The sequence below is a fragment of the Arachis ipaensis genome, chromosome B8, assembly GCF_059453495.1.
Source record: "Arachis ipaensis isolate K30076 ecotype BB chromosome B8, ASM5945349v1, whole genome shotgun sequence".
NCBI lineage: Eukaryota > Viridiplantae > Streptophyta > Magnoliopsida > Fabales > Fabaceae > Arachis > Arachis ipaensis.
Window position 1 is genome coordinate 132247442 of NC_142443.1, and position 27953 is coordinate 132275394.

The 27953-nt window shown below is 35.0% G+C and overlaps 4 protein-coding genes across 8 annotated transcripts; all 4 read left to right on the plus strand.

The window, feature by feature from the left end:
* The first annotated feature begins 704 nt into the window (after positions 1–704).
* Positions 705–16264, plus strand: LOC107614268 (uncharacterized). Of its 5 annotated transcripts, none has more exons than XR_015896946.1 (5): positions 705–890; positions 3916–4989; positions 5087–5141; positions 5221–5342; positions 15994–16264. XR_015896946.1 is itself a non-coding variant. In XM_088497662.1 (5 exons), the coding sequence occupies exon 5, from the start codon at positions 8828–8830 to the stop codon at positions 9605–9607; it is 780 nt and encodes a 259-aa protein (XP_088353788.1). In that variant the 5' UTR covers positions 705–890; positions 3916–4989; positions 5087–5141; positions 5221–5342; positions 8134–8827; the 3' UTR covers positions 9608–10138. The 5 variants fall into 5 exon arrangements, 3 of the variants coding, with proteins under 3 accessions (XP_088353788.1, XP_088353789.1, XP_088353790.1); XR_001614353.3 differs by lacking the exon at positions 15994–16264 and adding an exon at positions 7460–7785; XM_088497662.1 differs by lacking the exon at positions 15994–16264 and adding an exon at positions 8134–10138.
* Positions 16265–17078: 814 nt separating this feature from the next.
* On the plus strand, positions 17079–18506 carry LOC148549889 (uncharacterized). Its single transcript, XM_088497665.1, has 2 exons — positions 17079–17183; positions 17278–18506. Exon 2 carries the CDS (start codon positions 17735–17737, stop codon positions 18503–18505), a length of 771 nt encoding a protein of 256 aa, XP_088353791.1. The 5' UTR covers positions 17079–17183; positions 17278–17734; the 3' UTR covers position 18506.
* Positions 17286–17645, plus strand: LOC148549890 (uncharacterized). The gene has a single exon (XM_088495831.1). The coding sequence runs from the start codon at positions 17286–17288 to the stop codon at positions 17643–17645; it is 360 nt and encodes a 119-aa protein (XP_088351957.1).
* A 6623-nt stretch (positions 18507–25129) lies between the features above and the next one.
* SAP5 (A20/AN1-like zinc finger family protein) lies at positions 25130–26362 on the plus strand. Its single transcript, XM_016315566.3, has one exon. The coding sequence runs from the start codon at positions 25475–25477 to the stop codon at positions 26015–26017; it is 543 nt and encodes a 180-aa protein (XP_016171052.1). The 5' UTR covers positions 25130–25474; the 3' UTR covers positions 26018–26362.
* Positions 26363–27953: the final 1591 nt, after the last annotated feature.

Genomic DNA, 27953 nt, shown 5'->3' on the forward strand with positions numbered 1-27953 from the left:
TTTGTCATTCCTAATTGTAACATATATATATATATATATATATATATATATATATATATATATATATATATATATATATATATATATATATATATATATACTTTATTTTTTTATTTATATAGGTATAATATTTATTTTTTAAACTTCATTAAGTATAGTTAATATTAAAAATTTGAACCATTTTTTCGTAAAAAAAAAAAAAACTAAGCCATTCATTTTATAAAAAAAATCACAAGTCACTAAATGAACATTCGTTCATATCACAACAAAGGATATGACTCCTCTAAAATTATATTGTTATTTTAGGGAAAAAAAGTATACCATTAATCACCATTAAATTAAGATAGTGGATCTCACAAATAATAAATATTATAAATTTAAATGTAATTAAAGTATCATTTTACCATTTTTTTAACATTGTCACTTTAAAAAATCTTTTTCCCACAATAAATCTATCCCATCCTTGCCGAATTAAACCTGTTATAATAACGTTAACACAATGTTTGGAATAGCAGATTTTGGAAGGAAGAAAAATGAAAGAGGAGAAAATAGATGGAAAAGTCCATTTTCCTTTGTTTGGATTAGAGTGGAAAAGAGGTAGAAAACAAAAAAAATAGGCGTAGGGCCCATATAATTTTTTTTTTCTCATTGCTTCAATGAAACTGAAAAGGGATGGCCAAACAATGTTAAAATTTTATATTTATCCTTTCAATAACAAAAACCAAACTCCCTAACTCCCTCTCTCAAAAATTGATTTACTTTTCTCCTATGTTGTCGTCCTTCTCAACAGAGCCACCGCAGGTTTCCACCGTCGTCAACATCGCCACAGCAGCTTCGTCGTTGTCGTGAGAGCTCCACTACGTCTTCATCCGTGTATCCGTAAGACAAAGGTGAGTCTTTTTCTTGCACATAATAGTTCGTATTCTTCTTTTGTTTTTCAACTAAGATGTTATTCTGATTTTACATTCTATAGATGCTACTCATCTTTGTAGTCGAAAAATAAGCTATGCCTTTTTCTATGTCTTCAAATGGGTCTTTCATTATAATTCCAAAATCCCTTTATATTTGACCTTATGTTTCACTGTACCAGTTTATTTTGATCCAAGAAGGAAGAATTTTTAACTCATTAGGTATTTACATGATTTATCCTTCTTTTAAAATTATGAGATTTTTTTTAAAAGCTTTATGAAGTCATATATTCTGTTATCAAGGCCTATGATAGTCCCTGCTCCACCCAATTCTTTGATAATCAAGTCTTAATTACCCATTCTCCCTACGTAGTACACTATCTTTCCCTGCACCTTGTCCTTTTGTAGTGTCCCATAATCACAAAAACTACATCTTAATAATTTATTATTAGATAAATACACAAGTTCTTTTAAATCTTATGGAGTGGTCCAAATATGAAAGAAAAGGATTCACTAGTGATTATGAACTCTATGTACATTGTGATTAATAATGTTATAAAAAGTGGATGTGTGAAAAACAAATAAAAAATGTCAAAAGCTTTACCTCTTGAGTGTTGCTGTATATTTAAATAATTTAAAATAAATCTGAATTAAATTAGTTTAATGAAAGATTGGTGGTTGATAATTCCTGACAAATGGCCGATATTTTAGATGATAGATATTAAAGTGGAGATAAGATAAAAATTGACTTTTTATAATTTATATGTCTACTGTTTATGTTATAGGAAGAATTTCTATCTAAATAATTCAAATAACTTAGGGACATAAAAGAAAGTATAGTGTTTTCAACATGGACTAAGCAGCTGCAATGTTCATAGAATATGTACACATGTTCATCAGTTATCACAATTATTTATACATGTTTGATTTGTTAATTTTCTTTTTTATTTGTTTCCTTTTTTGTATTGATTTGATTTCTTAATTACATGTTTAAATTACAACCAAATGTAGTGGTCAACCAAATCAACGTGAAGGCTACAATTTATTCAAAAACTAAGTGTAGTGGTAAAAAGATAATTATTTATTGGTAAAAAAGTAATTGCTAGATTATTATACCCGAGAGTGCAACTAGATCAATAGTGTTAAGTCCCTGAGCAGCAAAAAGTACTTTAAGTTGATCCAAAGTCATGAAAGGACTTGGAAGTTTTTGTGCTAAGGTTATATTTGCTGTTAAACTATTTCCTCCCTAATTGAACTTCCCAACTAGGACCTTGAGCCTGTAATTAACACATATATACATATTTGTATTATGTCCACGCACGTGATTATCATCATATTTATGTAGTATATGTACTTATTAATTTGGGATAAGTATTGTTTTTGTCCCTAATATTGAGGGTCAGAATCGAAACTGTCCCCAACGTAATTTTTTATTTAGAATCATCTTTAACATTTTTTTTCATATTAAAATCGTCCTTTTTAAAAAAAATTTTAATTTTATTACTAAATTACCCATATTTTAATAAATAAAAAATTATAAAATAAAAAAACAAAAGAACACGAGGGGGAGGGGAGGGGAAAAGGGGAAAGGCAAAGGGAGAGGGGGAAGGGGGGAAAGGGGAAGGGGGGATGGCGCCGAAAGAAAGAAGAGAGGAGAGAGGAGCTGCGACGGGGGATAAGAGAAGAGGGAAAGGAGATGCGCCGGCGTTGCTAGGGCTCGCCGCCACGTCGCGTCGTCATCGGGCCTTGGAGGGAGACCACGCCGCTGAGCCGTCGCCGCCGATTTGCCCATGAGATGCCGTCGGGGAAGCGCCAGTGGTTCTGCTTCATCTTCTGCATCTGCTTCAGATATGCTTCTGCATCTGCATCTGCTTCTTTTTCTGCTTCTTCTTCTGCTTTAGCTTATGCATCTACTTCATCTTCTGCATCTGCATTTTCTTTTGCTTCTACATTTGCTTTTGCTTTGTTTTTGCTTCTGACTCTGCTTCTGATTCTGATTTTGTGTGTTGATTTTGTTGTTGAATTTGACATTGTTGATTCTGAATTTGATGTTGTTGAATTGGGTACTCGTTGAATTTGATGTTGTTTTTTCTTCTGAATTTGATTCTGATTCTGATTCTGATTATTAGTATTTGATGGGAGTAAGGGAGGTGATGGTGGTGGAGTAAGGGAGGTGTTGGTGGTGGTAAAGGTGCTGGTAGTGGTAAAGGATATTTTTGTCCGTAAAAAGTTAAAAAGACGATTTTAATATGAAAAAAATGTTAAGGATGATTCTAAATCAAAAATTACATTGGGGATGGTTTTGATTCTGACCCTCAACGTTAGGGACCAAAACAATACTTATCCCTATTAATTTTGACCCGTTTAATAAATGCCTTATGACATAATTAATATAAATATATTTGCCTATACAAACTTGTTCCAAAAAAATATAAATTTAATAATAAGCAAATAGAGTTTTTATAGTTTAGGATAAAAATAACCTGATTTATTAGCCACTAAAATTATATGTAATTAGATAGATGTATTGAAACATTGCTAATTTAAGCAATTAATAACAGTAGATATTAAGTGCTTCCAGAGCAAGAATATCCGCACAAGAAAGCATTTGTTCACTACATTTTCAACTTATTTTTTTTACATTCTATACAAAATTCTGCGTTGGTTAAATTAGTTTTTGACCATCTAAATTATTAAGTGCTTTTAGTAGCTAAGTCCACTAAATTTTGGTGTTAATCCAATGCATTGATTAATATATCACTTGAAATCTATAGTTTTTAATTTATGATAGTGAGCTTTGGAATCGAGTTTAGTATTTACGAGTTCGTAATAAGTGCCTCATAACAAGGTATTTTTATACTGTGTAATGTGACACCATAATTTTCTATCAAACTTTAGTTTCAATTTTTTTTTCACCGTAAAGGAATTGCTAAAACGTGATAACATATGTTACTTTCTAGTTACTTTTATTATTGATATGTTCACTCTAAACATTATATTTTCATAGATGGATAGCGAAAATATTGAAGATGCGAATGTAGAAGACAAAACGAACGTCATACCTGACTCAGGATTTCAAGTAAATCAATTCACTTCTACTGACCTGTATCATGCTGAACCAATACAAATCTTAACTCGTGTCAGGGAAGAGTTAGAAAAGAGATAACAGATTTGTGTCACATCTCTTTCATGTGTTACGGTGCATACGTTGTATTCTTTGAAATTTTTATCATAATATAGGCCTAGGCAAATTAATAACGAAAACTTGGAAAGAGAAAATAGGCGGACGTAGTTAATGACACAGTTACTGACGTCTGAAAAATGCCGAGATGTCATACATACGAGCCCTGAAGCATTTAGGCAGTTATATCAAAAGTTAAGAGGAACTGGTAGAGTAAATGATTCAATTCATTCTACCATTGAAGAGCAAGTCGCTAAATTGCTACAAATTATAGGTCATAATGTAAAAACTAGAACCATGTCTTTCTTCTTCCACCGCTTAGTGTAAGAACCGTAACTAATCAACCGGTTAATTAAGTGATAATATTGCCCAAATTAGATTCCTACAAGTTAGAGTGAGAATTTGAGGATTTAAATATGATTTTTGGACTCAGTGGGTCTTTCTGAGTCAGAAAATGTGTTTTCTGCGAAAAATTGTGAAAAATCACAAACCGACAGTTGAACCAGTTGAACCGGTTCAAGTCTGCCTGGTACTGCGCGAGTAAAAGTGGAAACAATCAAAAACCTTAGAAAAACATTAGAAATGGAAAACCGGGGGTTGATTTTAAAGGTTTGACCCGATGTTGGGCCAAACGGGCTAAAAATGCTAACGAGTTGGACCGGATCCAAGTTGGGTCCAAGCCCAACAATATATAAGTGTATTAAGTGGCCATTTCAGCCACTTTCAAACACAACAAGCAGCAGCAACGTTGAGTGAGAGAAGAGAGGTGAGGGTTACAAGAAGCACTATTCACATTCATCTTCTTTCTCTCATAACTTGAGCTACGGTATTTCGATTCGCGTGCCGTCAGTTGCTACACGAAACTCTCTCCGAGCCCGTTAATTTCATCTAGCCAAAGAGGTATGAATCTCGAAAAATTCTGCCCAGTTTATGTCTTAAGAAATTCGAAAATATTTGGTTTTGGTTTTGAGTGAAATCTTGTGTTTTGGGTGTTTAGGTACACTCTAGCCTTTGATTGATATTGGTTTTGGCTTCTAAAACAGTTGGACAAGGTAAGAGGCTTTGAACTCTTGTGAAATTTTGATTTATTATGAGTCCTAGGTTGATTTGTGATGGTTTGTGTATATATAGTTTGATTATTATGAGTTTGGAGCTTGTTGGTGATTGTTGGAAGCTTGGATTGTGTTGGAAAGCTTGTTGGTGATCATTGTGGTGCTCATCTTAGATTAAGAGCATATTGAGAATCGGCCAAGGTATGGTTTCGGTTTCCTCTATGTAGTATATAATATTCATGGACACTTAGACTAGTGACCCATAGGATAGGTTTGAAAATTTATATGTTATTAATGATTGGTTGGTTGATGATGTACAATGAATTGATATTGTTGATGTTGTTAAATAATGATGTTGAGATATGATGGATTTGGATGAATGAACAATGTTGATTAATAATATGAAGCATGGTTGAGTTGATGATGAAGATTGATAGTGATAACTGATGATTAGTGGATATGTGTTTGGAATGTTATATATATTTGATTATTGAGCTTGAGAATGATGAAGTAGGATGGAATGATTGGTATTAATTGTGAAAAGTGACCCAAGATGGTAGATTGTGCTGTAGAGGGGAGTTTGGTATTGTTTTGGTTGGTTTAAGATATGAAAATTGGTAATTTGTGAACTTTGGGTAAAAGTTGATTTTTTAATGAACTTTGTCTGATCATAACTTTCACCTCGGTTTTCAAAATTGGTTGAAATTTGCTTAAAATTAAATTTCATTGAAAACCCTTTAAATCGATATAAAGTTTGCAAAATTTAAAATTTTGTAGAGGAAGTTATGACCAATCAAAGTTGGTGTTGAAAATCTGAAATTCAACAAAGTTGCAGAGTTTCAAAATTTCTGATATGTGTGCACGCATAGCCTTGTGCGCACGCACAATCCTGCAAAAATCTTAATCTATGTGGATGCACAGACATGTGCGCACGCACAGGCAGGAGAATGCGTTCTGCTTGCAGCGTTAGCACAGCTTGTGCGCGTACACATCAACGAAGAATTACGACCTGTGCGGATGCACAACCCTGTGCGCACGCACAAGTTGGGAAGGGTCGTCTGTTGGGGGCGCTAGCACACCCTGTGCGAGTGAACATACCTTATAATTTTTAGTACCTGTGTGTACGCACACTTTTAAAATCTTCCTGGTCGTGCGCGCGCACACTCCTGTGCGGCCGCACACGCCCTGTTTCTCAAAATTTTCATTGTTTTTGACTATTCCACCTTTCCAATAAGGTTGTAAGTTTCTCTAATACCATTTTAGGACTCTTGGGCCTAGTTTTGAATATTTAAAACATGGGAAAGAATTTAAGGGATTTAGAAGATATTATTTGGAAAACTTAGAAGATGGAGGTCTAGGTTTCAGGTGTACTGGGGATGGTTTGATGGTATGTGACGAATGGTTGATGTATAAGATGAGAATTGAGGAACTAATGAGTTCGAAATGAAAATGTGAATTGACATTGGTTGAGATGAGTCGAGGACTCGGAATGAGATGGTGGATCCATGACACACTGAAAATGTTTTCTGAAAACCACTGATGTATCATTTTGATATTGAGACTATGAGATGCTATGCGCCCGACAGGGGCTGTGGTTGGATCCCGCCTGTCGAGGTAGCAGCGGCGGCGTAAGGGCGGTGGTTCGTCCCGCTTGCGCTTAGATGCGAGGTCGGTGGCAAGAGTATTCCGCTCGCATCCCTTCGGATCATCAGAGTGTGCAGGCACAAAACCCTGGACAGTGATCCGAGCACTATATCTCGGGGGTTCCCAATAATGATTCCAAAAGGCGACACCTCCATGGAGATGTGTCGGGTTGGCAGTTGAACCGACAATATGATATCACAGCCAGTAGTGCAGACATTCATCATATGCATTTTCTATCTGTTTGCATGCTTTGTCTACTTGTAATGGCTTGCCTATTTGTATAACATGCCTAATTGCTATTTGAATTAATTGCCTTATATGCCAATACTTGTGTTTTACTTGCATTGTATATTATCTGTGTTTTCTACTGGGATTGAGAAGGTCTTGAAGGCGGTGGCGATGAGATCGCATGGAGGATAGGTTGGTGAAGGCTGTGGGACAACAATGTTTGGTTAGAAAAGAAATCCCCTAAGATAGATTACCCGGTTTAGTTATATTAAGATTGATATATTTATGCTTATTTGTTTTAGTATGCTTTAAGATTGAATCTTGTGATGGATATGGAGCTTAGGATTATCTTTGGCGTCCCGGGATCTTATATCGTACATCACTGGGCACTATTACCATACTGAAAACCTCCGGTTCTCATACCATATTTCTGTTGTGTTTTTCAGATGCAGGTCGCAACACACCTCGGTGAGTTGTCTGGTTGGTGACAAAAGCAGAGGATCCGAACATCTTTTGAGTCTTTTGGTTTATTTTATATATGTCTCTCACTTTTGTATTTTGGTTTTGCCTAGAGGCTTGTATTTGAGAGAACAAATTTGTATAAGTTGTTTTTACTATCTGGTTCTTTCTGGTCTGTATATGGCTAGCCGGGTTAAACTCCGCGAGCCGTGGCTAGTTTCCTATAATACTATACCACTATCTTTTGATATATCTTATCTGTATCTTGTGCTTTAAGTTAGAAGCTTCGTTAGCACATTTTGCGCTTTTTAAATTCTGACTTGGAGCTATATCCTTCATCGGGCTTCTAGATTATACTATATATATATATGAGCTTAGAACTGTCGTAATCTCTGATTAACCTTGGCTTTATGACGCGAGGTAAATCTTAGGCTAATTAGGGTGTTACATTTAGTGGTATCAGAGCGGTTCGTCCTCGTGAGCCTGAGCGATGGACCGATTGTGCTTCATTGCATACTCTGTGTGTCTTTTCTTTGATGCTATTAGGTTATCTACTTGATATATCATAGCATGCTTGTTTTTGAGTGCCTATTTGGGATAATTGAAGCACTAGACTTTTGATATTGAGACTGATCACCTTGATATCGATTGTTTGGTGTAGACAGGAACCCTAATGGCCACTCGTGAACGAGGTCGATCACGTACACAAGAAAGTAGGAATGAGCAACCAGCTAATAACCATGCCAAGTTCATGGCGGCGATGACGAATCTGGCAAACACCATGGAAGCGAATGCTGCTGCGACTCTGTAAGCTATGCAGAGGTTAGCTCAATCGGCCAGAAGCGGAAACAACTTTGGAGAGGGTGCTGAGGGCAACTTGAGTGTGTATATATATATATATATATTATGTATGAGCTTAGAACTGTCGTAATCTCTGATTAACCTTGGCTTTATGACGCGAGGTAAATCTTAGGCTAATTAGGGTGTTACATTTAGTGGTATCAAAGCGGTTCGTCCTCGTGAGCCTGAGCGATGGATCGATTGTGCTTCATTGCATACTCTGTGTGTCTTTTCTTTGATGCTATTAGGTTATCTACTTGATATATCATAGCATGCTTGTTGTGAGTGCCTGTTTGGGATAATTGAAGCACTAGACTTTTGATATTGAGACTGATCACCTTGATATCCATTGTTTGGTGTAGACAGGAACCATAATGGCCACTCGTAAACGAGGTCGATCACGTACACAAGAAAGTAGGAATGAGCAACCAGCTAATAACCATGCCAAGTTCATGGCGGCGATGACGAATCTGGCAAACACCATGGAAGCGAATGCTACTGCGACTCTGTAAGCTATGCAGAGGTTAGCTCAATCGGCCAGAAGCAGAAACAAATTTGGAGAGGGTGCTGAGGGCAACTTGAGAGGTGTTCCGAGAACTCTAGCTACTTTTCAGAAAGCTGACCCGCCGGTTTTCACTGGTTCAACAAACCATACTGAAGCAAATAACTGGTTCCAAGCTGTGGAGCGTGCATTGCTAACTCAACATGTACCGTATGACCAGTTCGTAGAGCATGCAGCTTATCAAGTAGTGGGAGACGCTCAGCAATGGTGGCGAGAAGAGCGCCGACTACTACACCAACAGAACGTGAGCATTACTTGGGCGTTATTCAGGGAAGCTTTCTACAAGAAGTACTTTTTTGAGTCAATAAAAGAGGTCAGAGAGTTGGAGTTCTTACAGCTGAAGCAAGGGTCCATGACTATAGCTGAATACACTAGTAAGTTTGAGGAACTTTGTAAGTTCTCGAGGATGAGTAAGGGTGCCCCTGAGTCCTATGAAGGCTGGAAATGCGTTAAATACGAAGTAGGACTGAGGGAAGATATCAGGCGTGCTGTGGCTCCATTGGAGACTAGGAGATTCTCTGAATTGGTGGACAATGTGAGGGTTGTTGAAGAATACGCAATGACGGTAGCCTCGTCAAAGGACATTCATGGAGGAAATATTAGTAGGGAACGCGATGATTACCTCGGACCAAAGGGACAGAACTTCAAGAAAGATGGACATATTCCTCAGTATTTGCAAGGTCAAGGAAACTTCAGAAGGGACAACAAGGCCCAGTTTCATCAGGCAAAATAAAATGGTCGATGCTATGCTTGTGGGAAACCTGGACATATATCTAAGTATTGTCACCGTAGGAAGAACCGAGATGAGGGTCAGAATCAATAGTCATGCCGTGTGTGTACCTTGGATACACGTGATGCGACGGGGTCGGATCCTCCGACGAGAGGTAAGCGTATGCTTTGAGTATTAAATTGCTTGGATATGGGGATAACCTAGTTCTATATCTGCAAGTCGCCGTTAGGATTACAAGGGCTTAGAGTCGTGTTGAGAGTAAACCATGGGAAAAGAAGGATTCTAGTGGTAGTAGTCGAGGATTTTGGACTTGTGATGACGAACAATCCGAGTGGACGTACCGAAATGGTTACCAGGCATGACTATAAGTCTTGTCGGTACCCTGTGTGGGTGATGGGTGCGGTTCAGCACTAGTGGCAACGAAAATACCGACTGACGCCTTTGCGGTTTTTAAACTATGATTTTTGCAGTTTTAAGGTTTAAAATGATTTTCGAATATGGTTTGGAGCTTTGGTTTAAATAATTTGGTTTTGAAACTAGGATTGGAACTTTCGATCAAATGATACGATTTAAAAAGGAAGGTGAGTCCTAAGATTTTCTTAACTTGCGATTTTGGTTTGCAAAATTTAACTTATCCAAAAAGGGATTCAAATGGAAAGGTTTTGATTTAAGGGTTTCAATGAATTTAGGAAAATCATGCTTTAAGATGATTGATTTACAAATAAAATATTTTTGACTCTTTTAATAAGGTTTTAACAATGGACTCATTTAGATTGAACTTGTTTTAAAGGTTTTGAAAAATACTACAAATCGGTATTTGGTTTAAGGAAAAATCTTCGAATTCTTAACGACGATAATCAGAGTGATGCAGCGAAAGGCGAGAGAGTTTTCAGACTTTGAAGCAGAAGTTAACTTCAGCACCTGTTTTAATCTTACCGAAACCGCATGAACCATTCGAAATGTACTGTGTTGCTTTTCTGAAGGGTTTGGATTGCATGTTGATGCAACATCGGAGTGTGGTAGTAGCCGCATTGAGTCGAAGGTCCTTGACAATTGCTTGGATGAGGATCAAGGGGGAGGAGTTAGTGGATAAGTTGTGGATCTTAAGTTGGATATTGGTGAAGTCGCCAGAAGAGCTTGTTTGTATCAGTTGCAGATTTCAAGTACGTTTAAGACGGAGATTCAAAAGGCTCAGCAAGATGAGCAGAAGTTTCAACAATTATTTCAACCAGTTGGTGAGAAGAGACATGAAGAATTCACTAAGGATGGTGAAGGATTATGGAGATATAAGGGAAGAATTTGCATACCATATGTCGGGAGTTTGAGGCAAGACATATTGTTGGAGGCTCACATCAGTGGGTTTTCTATTCATCCAGGAAGCACGAAGATGCATTAAGACTTAAAGGAGATGTTATGGTGGTCTGGGATGAAAGGTGATGTAGCTTCAACGGTATCGAAGTATTTGACGTGTTAGAAGGTGGAGGTAGAGCATCAGAAACCGTCGGGGATGCTACAGTCTCTTGAAATTCCTCAATGAAAGTGGGAAGAAATTGCAATGGACTTTGTGAACGGTTTACTGAGGACTAGGTCGGGATTTGATGCAACTTGGGTGATCGTGGATCGCTTAACCAAATCCGCTCATTTTCTGCCTATCCGAGTGAACTGTTCTATGGAAGAGTTAGCGAGGTTGTATATAAAGGAGATAGTAACGTTGCATGGTGTGCCGTCCGAGCATAGTATCGGACCGTGATTCCCGATTCACTTCAAGATTTTGGGGAGATTTCCAAAGAGCTTTCGGTACGAGGCTATGTCTCAGTACCGCATATCATTCACAAACAGATGGATAGTCGGAAAGGACTATTCAGACATTGGAGGATATGCTCAGAGCGTGTGTATTGGATCAACTCGGGAGTTGGGATCGTTACATGCCATTGGTGGAGTTTGCGTACAACAATAGCTTTCATTCGAGCATTGGGATGGCTCCGTATGAGGCTTTGTATGGACGGAAGTGCCAGTCTCTATTTTGTTGGTATGAATCTGGTGAAGCAAGTGTTTTGGATCCTGATGTAATAGCAGAGACTACTGAGAACATTCAGAAGATTTGTGCAAGGATTCTAACTGCTCAGAGTCGACAGAAGAGTTACGCGGATCAGAGAAGGAAACCGTTGGATGTTGAGATAGGAGAACATGTATTTCTGAAGGTTGCACCAACAACTGGGATCGGAAGAGCCATTAAAACCAAGAAGTTGAATCCGAGGTTCATTGGACCATTTGAGGTTTTAAGGCGATTCGGGCCGGTGGCGTATCAAGTTGCTTTGCCACCTCACTTGTCTAACCTGCATGACGTATTCCACGTGTCACAACTTTGTAACTACACGCTGGATGTAGCTCATGTGTTGGAACCTAAGTCGGTTGAGTTGAGGGAGAACTTGACCTTCCAAGTGACGCCAGTGAGAATTGACGACTCTAGTGTGAAGAAGCTGCGAGGAAAGGAAGTTCAGTTGGTCAAAGTTGCTTAGAAGCGAGCAGGAGTTGAAGAGCACACTTGGGAATTGGAGTCCGAGATGCAAAAGGATTACCCCCAGCTTTTCTTAGGTAATTCAAATTTTGAGGGAAAAATTTCTTATTTGGTGGGGAGAATGTAAGAACCGCAACTAATCAACCGGTTAATTAAGTGATAATATTTCCCAAATTAGATTTCGACAAGTTAGAGTGAGAATTTGAGGATTTAAATATGATTTTTGGACTCGGTGGGTCTTTCTGAGTCAGAAAATGCGTTTTCTGCAAAAAACTGTGAAAAATCGCAAACCGACAGTTGAACCAGTTGAACCGGTTCAAGTCTGCCAGGTACTGCATGAGAAAAAGTGGAAACAGTCAAAAACCTTAGAAAAACATTAGAAATGAAAAACTGGGCGTTGATTTTAAAGGTTTGACCTGAAGTTGGACCAAACGGGCTAAAAATGCTAACGGGTTGGACCGGATCCAAGTTGGGCCCAAGCCCAACAATATATAAGTGTATTAAGTGGCCATTTCAGCCACTTTCAAACACAACAAGTAGCAGCAAGGTTGAGTGAGAGAAGAGAGGTGAGGGTTACAAGAAGCACTATTCACATTCATCTTCTTTCTCTCATAACTTGAGCTACAGTGCTCCGTTTTGCATGCCGTCAGTTGCTACGTAAAGCTCTCTCCGAGCCCGTTAGTTTCATCTAGATAAAGAGGTATGAATCTCGAAAAATCCTGCCCAGTTTCTATTTTAAGAAATTCGAAAATATTAGGTTTTGGTTTTGAGTGAAATCTTGTGTTTTGGGTGTTTAGGTACACTCTAGCCTTTGATTGATGTTGATTTTGGCTTCCAAAATAGTTGGACAAGGTAAGAGGCTTTGAACTCTTGTGAAATTTTGATTTATTATGAGTCCTAGGTTGATTTTTGATGGTTTGTGTATATATAGTTTGATTATTATGAGTTTGGAGCTTGTTGGTGATTGTTGGAAGCTTGGATTGTGTTGGAAAGCTTGTTGGTGATCATTGTGGTGCTCATTTTGGGTTAAGGGCATATTGAGAATCGGCCAAGATATGGTTTCGGTTTTCTCTATGTAGTATATAATATTCATGGACACTTAGGCTAGTGACCCATAGGATAGGTTTGAAAATTTATATGTTGTTGATGATTGGTTGGTTGATGATGTACAATGAATTGATATTGTTGATGTTGTTAAATGATGTTGAGATATGATGGATTTGGATGAATGAACAATGTTGATTAATAATATGAAGCATGGTTGAGTTGATGATGAAGATTGATAGTGATAAATGATGATTAGTGGATATGTGTTTGGAATGTTATATATATTTGATTATTGAGGTTGAGAATGATGAAGCAGGATGGAATGATTGGTATTAATTGTGAAAAGTGACCCAAGAGGGTAGATTGTGCTGTAGAGGGGAGTTTGGTATTGTTTTGGTTGGTTTGAGATATGAAAATTGGGAAAATTGGTAATTTGTGAACTTTGGGTAAAAGTTGATTTTTTTAATGAAATTTGTCTGATCATAAATTTCGGCTTGGTTTTCAAAATTGGTTGAAATTTGCTTATTGAGGGTTCATTAAAAACCCTTTAAATCAATATAAAGTTTGCAAAATTTGGAAGTTTGTAGAGGAAGTTATGACCAATCAAATTTGGTGTTGAAAATCTGAAATTCTGCAAAGTTGCAGAATTTCAGAATTTCTGATATGTGCGCATGCACAATTCTGCGAAAATCTTAATCTGTGCAGACGCACAGACCTGTGTGCATGCACAGGCAGGAGAATGCATTTTTCTTGCAGCGTTAGCACAGCTTGTGCACACATCAACGAAGAATTGCGACCTGTGCGGACGCACAACACTGTGCGCACGCACAAGTCGGGAAGGGTCATCTGTTGGGGGCGCTAGCACACCCTGTGCGAGTGAACAGACCTTATAATTTTTAGTACCTGTGCGTACGTACACCCCTGTGCGTACGCACACCCCTGTGCGTACGCACACTTTTAAAATCTTCCTGGGCGTGCGCGCGCACACTTTTGTGCGGCCGCACACGCCCTGTTTCTCAAATTTTTCATTGTTTTCAACTATTCCAACTTCCCAACAAGGTTGTAAGCTTCTCTAACACCATTTTAGGACTCTTGGGCCTAGTTTTGAATATTTAAAACATGGGAAAGAATTTAAAGGATTTAGAAGATATTATTTGGAAAACTTAGAAGATGGAAGTCTAGGTTTCGGGTGTACTGGGAATGGTTTGATGGTATGTGATGAATGGTTGATGTATGAGATGAGAATTGAGGAACTAATGAGTTCGAAATAAAAATGTGAATTGACAGTGGTTGAGATGAGTTGAGGACTCGGAATGAGATGGTGGATCCATGACACACTGAAAATGTTTTCTGAAAACCACTGATGTATCATTTTGATATTGAGACTATGAGACGCTATGCGCCCGGCAGGGGCTGTGGTTGGATCCCGCCTGTCGAGGTAGCGGCGGCAGCGTAAGGGCGGTGGTTCGTCCCGCTTGTGCTTAGATGCGAGGTTGGTGGCAAGAGTATCCCGCTCGCATCTCTTCGGATAATAAGAGTGTGCAGGCACAAAACCCTGGACAGTGATCCGAGCACTATATCTTAGGGGTTCCCAATAATGATTCCAAAGGGCAACATCTCCATGGAGATGTGTTGGGTTGCCAGTTAAACTGACAATGTGATATCACATCTAGTAGGGCAGGCATTCATCATATGCATTTTCTATCTGTTTGCATACTTTGTCTACTTGTAATGGCTTACCTATTTGAATAACATGCCTAATTGCTATTTGAATTAATTGCCTTATATGCCAATACTTGTGTTTTACTTGCATTGTATATTATCTGTGTTTTCTACTGGGATTGAGGTTCGGAAGGCAGTGACAATGGGATCGCATGGAGGATAGGTTGGTAAAGGCTGTGGGACAGCGGTGTTTGGTTAGAATAGAAATCTCCTAAGATAGATTATCCGGTTTAGTTATATTAAGATTGATATATTTATGCTTATTTGTTTTAGTATGCTTTAAGATTGAATATTGTGATGGATATGGAGCTTAAGATTGCCTTTGGCGTCCTGGGGTCTTATATCCTACATCACTGGGCACTGTTACCATACTGAGAACCTCCGGTTCTCATACCATATTTCTGTTGTATTTTTTAGATGCAGGTCGCAACCCACCTCAGTGAGTTGTCTAGTTGGTGATAGAAGCGGAGGATCTGGACATCTTTTGAGTCTTTTGGTTTATTTTATATATGTCTTTCACTTTTATATTTTGGTTTTGCCTAGAGGCTTGTATTTGAGAGAACAAATTTGTACAAGCTGTTTTTACTGTATGGTTCTTTCTGGTCTGTATATGGCTTGCCGGCTTAAACTCCGTGAGCCGTGGCTAGTTTCCTATAATACTATACTACTATCTTTTGATATATCTTATCTGTATCTTGTGCTTCAAGTTAGACGCTTCGTTAGCACGTTTTGCGCTTTTTAAAATCTGACTTGGAGCTATATCCTTCATCGGGCTTCTAGATTATACTATTCTATATATATATTATGTATGAGCTTAAAACTGTCGTAATCTCTGATTAACCTTGGCTTTACGATGCGAGGTAAATCTTAGGCTAATTAGGGTGTTACATTTGGTGGTATCAGAGCGGTTCGTTCTCGTGAGCCTGAGGGATGGACCGATTGTGCTTCATTGCATACTCTGTGTGTCTTTTATTTGATGCTATTAGGTTATCTAATTGATATATACATAGCATGCTTGTTTGTGAGTGCCTGTTTGGGATAATTGAAGTACTAGACTTTTGATATTGAGACTGATCACCTTGATATCGATTGTTTGGTGTAGACAGGAATCCTAATGGCCACTTGCGAACGAGGTCGAGTACGTATACGAGAAAGTAGGAATGAGCAACCACCTAATAACCATGCCGAGTTCATGGCGGCGATGACGAATCTGGCGAATACCATGGAAGCGAATGCTGCTGCGACTCTGCAAGCTGTGCAGAGGTTAGCTCAACCGGCCGGGGAGACAATTAGTCGTCACTTTCACAATGTCCTATATGTTATTCTATCGTTAGAGGGAGAGTTCTTTAAGCAACCATCTGATGAGTATGTTCCTTATGAAATACATAATAATAGTCTATTCTATCTGTTTTTTAAGGTACTAACTATTTCAATTTAGTTAGTGACATTTATGAAATTGTGTATGAAATAATTACAAAATTGTTATGTTAATATGTCAATATACTTTCCAAACAAAGACTGCATTGGAGCCATAGATGGAACTCATAGTCGTGTGAAGGTATCAAGGTTGGAAGCCCCTCATTTTCGGGGGAAGAAAAGATCACCCCACACAAAATGTTTTTGCTGCCTATGGGTTTGATATGAAATTTGCTTATCTCTTGTCTGGTTGGGAAGGAACTGTCTCTGACTCAAGAATTTTGAAAGATGCTTTAAGTAGGAAATATCCACTTCAAATACCCGAAGGTCTGTGATAATGTTATTTATGAAATCTTCTATATAAAGTTAAATTCATAGTCACAGTATGCAATATTTTAATTTGTGTCTGTAACTGGTGTAGGAAAATATTATCTAGGCGATGCTAAATTTATGTTAAAGCATGGGATACTGACACCATATAGAGGTGTTCGGTATCATTTGAAAGAGTAATCTGTATGTGAGCCACAAAATCCCAAAGAATTATTCAATCACCGACATTCTTCATTAAAAAATGTCATCGAAAGATGTTTCAGAGTTCTAAAGAAAAGATTCCCAATTATAGCCGTCGACACTGAACCTTATTATTCATTTGAAACTATGCGAGACATTTTTTTAGCATGTTGTATACTGCATAACTTTTTTATGGGTGTCGATGTTGATCAGTCTATAATTGATGCGGTTGATCGAGAATTGCTACAAGAACAAAGCATAGATAGATCACAATCAAATCAACCACGTGATGAGGAATATAGGCATGCATCATTGTTAAGAGATAACATTGCGTTCGAAATGTGGAATGTGTATCAAACATTATAGGTGATTATGTTTTATATATGTGAATATGTATACATATGTATGTATAGTTTACACTCAGAATTGTTTGATTGGATTTTTTATGGGATTGTTACAGGTTAGATAATGCCGAATAAGGAAAATAAATTAGCAGAATTCAATCAACCTTCGAAAGACAATTTAAGATGGTCTTATGATATGGATGAAGTTTTGCTAAATGCATTAGCAGAGGAAGCATCAAAAGGTAATAGACACGATGGCTCGTGGACAACTGAAGCATATGCCAATGTTGTGAAGACTCTGAACATAGCAATAGTCCCGCATATAACAAAGAACCAGATAAAGAATAGAATAAATACATTGAAAGATCATTTTGCTGAGGCATACGACTTATTTCATCACTTAAGTGGATTTGCGTGGAATCATGTAACTAAAAAGTTTGAAGCTGAAGAAGAAGTGTGGCAAGACTTTATTAAGGTATCTTAATCTTTGCTTTTATTAGTTATACTATTGATGAAGTTAGTAAAAAAATTATTTCAACATTTGTTCACGTCGGAGAAACCACAAGCAGAAAAATGAAAAAAATGCAAATTAAGCATTATGATACTTTGAAGGAGTTGTTCAGAACCGATAGAGCTACTGGTAAAGGGGCTGCTACTTCACGAGAAAGGATTCAAGAACTTGATAGAAATCACATTGACTTGAATGACTCGTTTGAAAACATTGATTTTTCTGACATAGATGTTAATATGGGACATGATACCCCAATATTTTCTGCTAATATAGATTCACCAAGTGCTCCTCATAGTGAGCCAACTCAATTAGGAGGTACTTCAACTACAAGAGGTACTAAGCGTAAGACTCCAATGAATGATTTTTTGGAGGCACAATACGAAAAAGTTACTTTGAAAATTACTACCATGGCCGATGTTGTAAAAGAGGGTAATTATCTTTCTAGCAAACTACATGACATGGCTGAAAAACAAGCTTCTGTTGCTGAGAGGCAAGTTTCGGTTGCCAAAAAACAAGTTTCATTAATTGAAAGACAAGTTGCAATTGCTGAAAAAGGGTTAGCTATAATACAACAAAGTAGGCCTCGCATTTATAGCGAATCAGATGTATATGATATGTTGACTGAATTGAGTTTGATAGGTTCATATCGGATGCAATGTTATCAATTCTTATGTGAAAATGAACAAAAAAAAGCACCAAATTTTGGTATCCCACCTGAACTGCGACTAGATGTTCTTTTTCATTTCATGACTGCTGTTAGTGTTCGCCTAGGAGATATGGTACTTCCAGAAAACATTCACCCTTACAGGTATGAAGGACTTAATTTCTGTTGAATTTGAGGTTATTGTTAATAAATAATTTATTATTATATTTTTGTTGCTGTAATCTATGACTATATCTCCATGTGCTTGATCAAGATATCATTCTATGTTTTATTTATGTTAACACATGGTAACAGATCACTATTCATTGATATTATTCTTTGAATAGAAAAATGTTGAAAAAATAATTTATGATGATCAACTCCTTATGTTAAGTAATTTATATTTGTTGTGTATGCTTGTGCAGGGATCATGATACTTGAAGATATTTGTGAATGAGTATCTGTTTAATACAAGTAAAAATAGATCATGTGTTAATATCTTTAACTAGAAAAAATATTCTTTTTGAAAATAAATGTATACAAATAGCTCTAACTATGTGGAATTAATTTTTTTTGGAATTATGCACATGCTGATGACTCTAAATATGAAGTATTACCTTTTTTAAAATTAGCGTGTGGGGTTAAAATATTACTCTTCTGAAGTCCTGATCATTGTTACTCTTTTGGTGTTTTATTATATGTTTAGAAGAATTGTATATGATTTTTCATCGCTTGTAGTAAGAAACAAATACTAGCAACTTTTAACGTATAGACGATTTAGTGATATTTTCTTGTAGTATAGTTAAAGAAATGAATGACATAATCTATGAGTAATTTTTGTTATTCTTTTACACAATTATTTATATGTATTTGTTTGAAAAACAAATATATAACTTTTGTTTATGACATTTAAAATTTTGAAAAATAATTTAAATACATTAATAAATTATAATTTACATATAATATATGTAAGAGTAATAAGGTAATTTTATTCTATTATAATTTTCTCTCTTCTTATTTTTCTTTCTATTCAAACAAAATTTTTTTATTTTCTTTTCATCTATTTTCTCTACATCCAAACAACATGCAAAGAAATTCACTTTTTCTTTCATTTTCTTTTTTCCTATTTTCTTTTCTCTCATTTTCCATCAAACATCCAAACAAAGTGTAAACTTCCAATTGTTTAGACATAATAATAGTTTAAATAAATTCACCTTTAATCCCTATAATAGTAGATTTTTTTTTTGTTTGACGCGACTCTTATATTTGATCTTAAAAGTTAACATGTACACATTGAAGGAATTTGAAGGGAAAAAAATGGAAGAAGAAAAAATAAATAAAAAAATAAGTTTTTTTTAGGAAAAAAAAAATATAAGACTCATTAAATTATTTTCTTTCCACAAATAAAAAAAAATGAAAAAAATATGGCAATATAAATAAAATTATACATTTATTTCTTATTATTAATAAATTATAATTTATATATAATATAGATAAAAATATTAATATAATTTTATATTATTATAATTTTTTTTATTTTTTTATTCAAATAAAAAAATATTATTTTTTTATTTTTTTTATTTATTTTCTTTTAATCTAAATAACATACAAATAATTTTACTTTTTCTTCTATTTTTTTCTATATCCAAATAAAGTCGTAGGAAAGAAAATATTACTGTTGGGAGGAACCAATTTCCAATTAAGCACCTAATAATAAAAGGAATATTTTGAAGAAAAACGAATAATAAGACAAAGAAAAAGGGTTATATATACTCCCATCACAATCATATAGGGTGGGCCCCATGCGAAAGGGTCAAGTTGTGCGAGGAGGTGCTTGAAGCGTGGGAAGCACACGTGTCAGTCACCATGAGCTGACGAAAATGACCTCTGAGAAAACGAGAGCAGCTACCGACCTACCATGGTCAGATTGGGCGGCTCCTTCCACCAATTTTTTACCGTCTGAATTTCCCGTTTTGCCCCGCTCTCGTCGTCCACTTTCAACTTGGGGCGGTTTTACTTATCAACATTAACAATAAATCAATAATGATAAATAAACAAAAGGAGAAAGGAAAAAAGTTTGCATAACGGATAGTGGGCTAGTGGCACCTGCAACCAGCCAAGCCAATAGTATACCAAATTGAGAACCCACATGTTATCTATGACACACTTATCTATGATCCTTCATTCATTTTAATGTCAAATTTATTTTTTAATGTTTATAATATCTTTTTTAAATAATAAATAATAATACATACTAAAGCAACACTTTAAAAATTTGACGATATTTCAGCAAAAAATAAAATAAAATAAAATAAAATAAAAAATAATTGATTAGTTTTTTTATTGTTATCTAAATAATTTAACTAAAAAAAACAATATAATCTTCAAAAATCAAAATTTAAATATAGTAAAAATTATAAACAAATTCTTTACACTCTTTGATGAGTAAATTGGTGGTGAATCTTTTAATTGTTAATAATAATACCAAAGATAACTAAGAATTATTTTATACTTTGAGTTGTCAGTAATTATTTGTTTTTTTTTTGTTCTACCTTATTGTGTTAAACTCTTTTTACTTCAATATATATATAATTTATGAATATAATATTGTCTATATAAATGTGTTTAAAATATTTAAAGTATTTTTTATTTTCTATTAAAATATAGTTAATAAATCTAAAATACAAGTAAATGTTGAATGAATATAATATTTAAAATAAGTCTGATATGCCAACACGATAATTCAATCTTTATGATTTGTTACATTATGATCTTCATCAATGCTCTTATTAATTAATTTGTTTATTTATTTGAAATATTATCTTAAATTAGAGGTAAAAAAGATAAAATAAATAAAAGTGGATAAAAATATACCGTTTAATTAATGGTTGTAAATTTAATGTACAAAATTAAAACATCTATCTATTTAAATATGCAAATATCATTTTCTATTAAATCGATATGATTTCTATATTAATAATTCAACTTTTTTTTACCATTAAATTGTGCTAAATGTTTATAGATTATTTAATTTCAATTGTCTAACTAAAAAATCAATTAAATTGGGTTATTATGCAATCATTTTGTATTCTATCTCCCTTATTATTTAATAAAATTATGGGATTTATATGAAATAAATATTATATTTCATCTAACAATAAGTCAATAAAGAGATACCTGTTAGTTGTTAACCCAATTTATGAGACAAATATGAGTAGCAATACGCCAATAACACATTTATTGATATCACTATCCCTTGTTGGAACAACCCATGCTAGAGTAGTGATTACATAGTTGTGATTTTGTTTCGATGTTCCCGTCCTATTGTTTATATAAAATTAGAGAAATAACAAATCATATAAACGGGGGTTGTGATGGGCAATTTATAGGATTACGTGGTACAAATATTAATTTTTCTTTAAAACAAATGCAAATAACATATTTTCCTGAAAAATAATCGGTTAGCTAGTAAAAAATATTGATGATTAATAATAATGAGGAATATTATAACTTTTGGTCCAGATCTCGTGCCCAAAATAGGGCTCTCTACCTAAAATTGCATTGGGTTACGAAAGATGAGTGAGATAATAGATAAACAAAATATTAAATTTGTGTATGATTGCGAATTTGCCGCCATTGCCAACCTGCAAGTAACAGGATCACTTTGATGTGAAGTTAGCTAGGTTTCCTTGTTCCTCACCAACATTGTTCCCATCGTCAAGCGATCACGTTACTCCAAGGCAACAAAAATTTAAAAATGAGAGTGGAAAAAAGTGCTACTCAATGTTAACAAATAACACAACTATACACACCACCGTTTCTTCGAAAAATCTATTGGTTCGGTTTGCCCCATTCATCTAAGAAAATTCTTGTACCGTGCCTTGTATTTGTATTTTCATAATAATAATAATAAGAGAAATGCTAGTTGTACAATATTAATCAGCCTTTAATCAGATTTAAATAATATTTAATTATTTTTTTAGTGTAATATGTTCCTATTTTGTAGATACATATCTATAATTAGATTTTAATTTAAATTTAAATTTTAAAATTCACAGTGGTTACGGTGACTTTGCTTTACTTTCGTAACTTCACGTAACAGATACAGTTTTTTAAATTCCTTATTCTACAGGATATTCACACGCATTAGTGAATCCCAAACCAAAAAGGACGCTGCCAGCTGAATTCTCCATCTCGTCTTTATTGGTGAAGACCATCACCACCTTCCAGCTGAAGCACTCTCTCATTTTGCATTCGTAAAAAGGTATCATTATTTTTCACACATGTGTTTATCTAATTTGTTAAGAAATATCATGTTCAATATTTTTAATTATATTTTAATTTAAACATAAAAACACTCTGCTGATTTAATTGAAACAAGGTTGATCTTATTTAATTTTATTAATAAAGTTGTTGCAAATAAAGTATATAATCAACAATTAATTTAAAATTGTGTTGTTATTTTTCGATTATAATACATATGATAGTATGATATTTTATACAAAATATTTTTAAAACACATCTAAAATCAGTCAACTTTAATAATACAATACAAATGTTAATAATACAATTATGAATGGTCGAATATAATTATATACATAAACTAAAATATTTTCAATTGTAGTTTCTTTTTCAATTGTAACACATCTAAAATATTAAGTTATACAAAAAATATTTTTAAAACACATCCAAAATCATAAATCTAGAATTTAAATTTAAACATTAAAAAATAATTGTAACACATCTAAAATTATGAAGTTATACAAAAAATATAAAATCATAAATCTAAAATCTAAATTTAAACATTAAAAAATAATTATAACACATCTAAAATTATGAAGTTATACAGAAAATATTTTTGAAACACATCCAAAATCATAAATCTAAAATCTAAATTTAAACATTAAAAAATAATTGTAACACATCTAAAATTATGATGTTATACAGAAAATATTTTTAAAACACATCCAAAATCATAAATCTAAAATTTAAATTTAAACATTAAAAAGACAGCGTTGTAAATGAGCTCCGAAAAGGAGGAAGACAGCGTTGAGAATGAGCGCGGAAGAGGATGAACGACAGTGGAGGATGACTTCTCGATGTGCACCTCTGAGTTTTCCATGTGCGCCTCTGAATTTTCGACATGGCGCAAACGTGACTTCTCTGCTTTTTTGAGTGTTTTGTACGAGTTTAATTAATAATTTGATAGTTTAAGGTTTATTTTATATTTTTAAAATCAAAATTTTGAATTTTGAATAATTTGATTTTTAGATATGTATTTAAATTATAATATATTAATAATTAAATATATTAAATCTGAAACAAAAATTTAAAATTTAAATTTTAAATTTCAGTTTTTTTAGATTGTATTTTGAATGTGTATTTAATTTTAAAAAGACAATAAATCTATTTATAATTTTTAGTTGTGTTTGTTTTAATTTTTTTTAGAGACCCACTACACATACAAGTCTTTTTGATATACAAGTTTATACAAGTTAACCCTAATTCAATAAAATTCACTTTTATAATGCAAGGAAGAAGAGGAAGAGTTTTGAATTATATAGAACTTATCAATACACATACATAAAAAATTCTTAAACAATACAATATAAATGACTTGTATAGACTTGTATGTGTAAATGACTTGTATGTAGAGAATAATCCTTTTTTTTAATTATTGTAATAAAAAGCTAAATGTTGTACGATTTTTAAAGGATACCTAGTTGAACCGTAATAATAATAGTCAAAACCCTTCAAAGATTAGAGCAAGACAGGTTTAGTGTGAAGTTAGTATATAAAACATTATATCAGGTTTTTTTTATCTAAAAATCATTTTGCTTTCTCTTCATCAAAAACCATTTTGTTTTAAATATTCTGTTTAAACAATTTTTTTTGGTTCAATATTTTGAAAAACAATATGTATATAATCGATTTTATATCCAATTTTTTATCCACCAAAAAGTAAATCCAAAATTAAGAATTAATTGTTGCTTCCTAACGAACAAATATCCGAAGCGCCTAAACAGAATTATGGTTATTTTAAACAAGAATAACATGCGCAAAAGGCATCATTAGATATGAATATTATAAGAATATTTAAGTTATATAACTTATCAATTATCATTCATCAGCCGAAGACACCAAAAAAAAAAAAAAAAAAATTCATCAGCCGATGAGACTCAAAATCTGTTCATGGAACCCAAGGTAAACTTTACTAAATAACTATATTTATAATAGTTGTCTGGTTAAATTACGACAATGTCCTTTGAGATTATATACAATATTCTTTTATTTACACAAAATATTACTTATTTTTAACACATTAATTTAAAAAAAAGATAATGGTTCTTTATGAACACAACACAGATCATTTTCTTTGAATATTAAAATGAAAGAAAATCGTACTCATTATATATAATATAAAGTGAAAATTTAAGTGTAGTCAACTTCATGTGAAGTTGATAATTAAAAATCGTTAGATAAAATTTTAGTTAAATTATTTAACCGTTTTTATTTATCAACTTTACGTAAAATTTCTAAATTTTTACCTTAATATAATCAGTTGATAATTATTAATTTGCCCTTGTTGATTTTTACAAACTCAACTTGAAGAGCATCTCCACCAACATTAGTAATTGAAAGGGCAAGGTTACAACAATAAATAAAGTAAAATAATGAGAGGAACACGTCAAAAGAGAAAGAAGAAGGCAACAAGAAGCCAGTGGAGGTGGTGGGGAGTGGGGACAAGAAAAGTAAAGAAAGAAGAAAGGCAACACAAATTACAAAAACAAAATAAAGAATTCAAAAAGGGGTATGGGCAAATGAGTAATTTCTAGATTGAGATGCAAATGTTTGATACGCGTCTCTCTGAGGTCCATATTCTATTTCCATTACCAACCTCACAACCCCATCTCCTTACAAATCCACCCATTCCGCTTTTTCTCTTTCTTCCCAATCTCTTCTTCATCCTCCAACCTCTCAACAACCCCCAATTCCTCCATTTCCCCCACTTTTCCGTTTTCTCTTCGCAACTCCCAAACGTTAAAAACAAAACACAAACCAAACCTTCTTTTTCTTTCCCCTCTTTTTCTTCTTTCTTCAACTCGAAAGGGCCATAAGCTCATAACACGAACCAAAAGAAAACAGAAAAGAAAAAAATATGGCTCAGAAAACAGAGAAAGAAGAAACGGAGTTCAAGGTTCCAGAAACCATTACCCCTTGCGTCAATAATTGTGGCTTAACAGGTAACCCAGCCACGAACAACATGTGCCAGAACTGCTTCAACGCCACCACCACCGCCGCCGCCGCTACCACAACTACTACAACAACAACGCCGATCTCGCAGCAGCCTTCTAGATTCTCCGATGAGAAAGCCACCGCAACAGCCAGATCTGCCACGTCAACTCGTTCGCCGAAGAGATCTCACCCGTCGAACGACGAGGAGAATCCGCGAGAGGCTAATTCGGGAACGGATCGGGGTGAAACGACGTCGTCCGAGGCGAAGCGTGTCGTGAATCGGTGCTCCGGTTGCCGTAGGAGAGTTGGTCTCACCGGATTCCGGTGCCGGTGCGGCGAGCTTTTCTGCGCAGAGCACCGGTACTCAGATCGCCATGACTGCACCTACGATTACAAAGCCGCGGGAAGGGAAGCCATCGCTAGAGAGAATCCGGTGGTTAAAGCCGCGAAGATCGTTAAGGTCTGATGGAATTTCCCGAATTGCCCCTCGTTTCCACGAAATCGACGGAAGAGATCGCTAAGGAGAAAATTGGAAAAGACAACATCACGAAACGCAGGCGTCGATCGTCGTTTCGTGTTCGCGTGGCTAGATTAATTATTCGTGTTTCTCTTTCTCAGAGGAAAAAAAAAACAAAAACTCAGCGCAAGTGGGTTTTATGCTGAGTGGTTTGTTAAACCGGAGAGGATGAAGCCTTTCTCTGTGATCTTCTGTGTTAGATCAAGCTTTGATCATTTTTATTTTTTAAATTATATTTTATGTTTTTTTTCAATAGCTTGGATTGGAAATTTATAATTATTGTGATTGTGATTATTATGTGCTTGATTTTTCTCTTTATGTTTGGGTTTTTATTCTCGATTGTTTTTTCAAATGTTCTGAATTCGGGGAACGAGATTGAGGATTGAGAGGATCGGATTCTGGGAATGCGAAGTAAATTTGATGGGGGTGCGAGGATATAGTTGTCATTTGGCGTTTGTACTTTGAAGTTGGAATTTTCGAGAGCGGTGATGATGATAGAAAGTTAGCTGGACCCACTTGATTTGATATGTGACGATTATATCGAGAAATTGAGAGACGCGATTTTGCGAGATAAGTGATGTGAGCGGGTCCAAATGAGTTGAGTCCTCTCCCGAGATATCGTGCGTACGATATTTCGTTCTTGATGTGACGTTAACCTTTTCTGGGTTTTGTGAACCTATAGGGTGTCGACACGTGTAAGTTATGGGACTTGCGAGAGGAATATTTTGCTTTTCTTTATTATTAATACTTAAATTAAAATATTGGTATTTTCGGTTTTGCGTATGATTATTGGGCTCTGCTTCTTCTTCTTTCTTTTTTTTTTTTTTTTTTTTTTACATTTAGAAGAATCTCGAGGAATGTCAAGATTATTTCAGAAAAAATAAATGGAGAAGTCAATATCAAATTGGCAAATTGCAAGGCCTTGGTGGTGGGTGCCGATTATAAAATTTGCGCTAGTTGTTAATTTGTTATATTATTATTACTATTGAAATTAATCGCAATTATAACTTGATAATCTTAACTTCTTATTTCTTAGGCTCTGGGCTACTTTGTATTTTGTGGGGAAAAGGGGGAATAAATTTTCAGAACAACACGATTTTAGAATTGCTAAAAAGGAAAAATAAAAATATATATTTAGAGAGACCATTTAATAGGGTAAGGTATTTTATTTTGTCCTTACAGTGCCAGCAAAGGGCACCAACTACAGCGCTAAAAATAAGCGAGAAAAAGTCCCAATGAATCCATTGCATCAATACCAAAATCCGAAGTATGGGAGGAAAAGTCCATAGGGGCGCACGTGAATTTTCTTAGTAGCGCTTCTTAGTTCTTACGATTTATGAAGCGTGACATGCTTGTCCGTTAAACATGCGTGATGATGATGTATTATTTATTTAATTGAGCAAGCAGATTAAATGTTGATAAAATGATATTCGATTTTTATTATTGATAAAATAGTTCTTGAAATATTTTAAAATTTGCAAAATTATCGAACCATAAAAGGATGACGTCACGGTGAATGAAAAACGCTGATGTAGCTATCGAAAAAGAGCTCCGATAATGATAAAGAGTTCCCACAACGTTTTCTGTCGACTTCTTCTTTGACATGGCGGAAGAGGACGCAACGGTGAAGTGCTACCATAGCGGAGAGGACGCGGAAGGAACACAACGACGTGTTGAAGAAAAAGAGGCAGTAAACACGAGAACGCGTTGAAATGCTGCCATGGCAGAAGGGGACGCAGCGGCGTGCCATGGCGGCCTGGCGGAAGGGAATGCAAAAAGGAACATAATGGCGTGTTGAAGAAGAACAAGCGGCGAACACGAAGAATGCAGCGGCGTACCATGGCGGTCTTCTTTTTCAGCTGCCATGGTGGAAGGAGACGCAGAA

Coding starts and splice junctions, on each gene's coding strand:
- LOC148549889 (XM_088497665.1), top strand. CDS start 17,735: ATGAAAAAAATGCAAATTAAGCATTATGATACTTTGAAGGAGTTGTTC.
- SAP5 (XM_016315566.3), top strand. CDS start 25,475: ATGGCTCAGAAAACAGAGAAAGAAGAAACGGAGTTCAAGGTTCCAGAA.
- LOC148549890 (XM_088495831.1), top strand. CDS start 17,286: ATGCCGAATAAGGAAAATAAATTAGCAGAATTCAATCAACCTTCGAAA.
- LOC107614268 (XM_088497662.1), top strand. CDS start 8,828: ATGCAGAGGTTAGCTCAATCGGCCAGAAGCAGAAACAAATTTGGAGAG.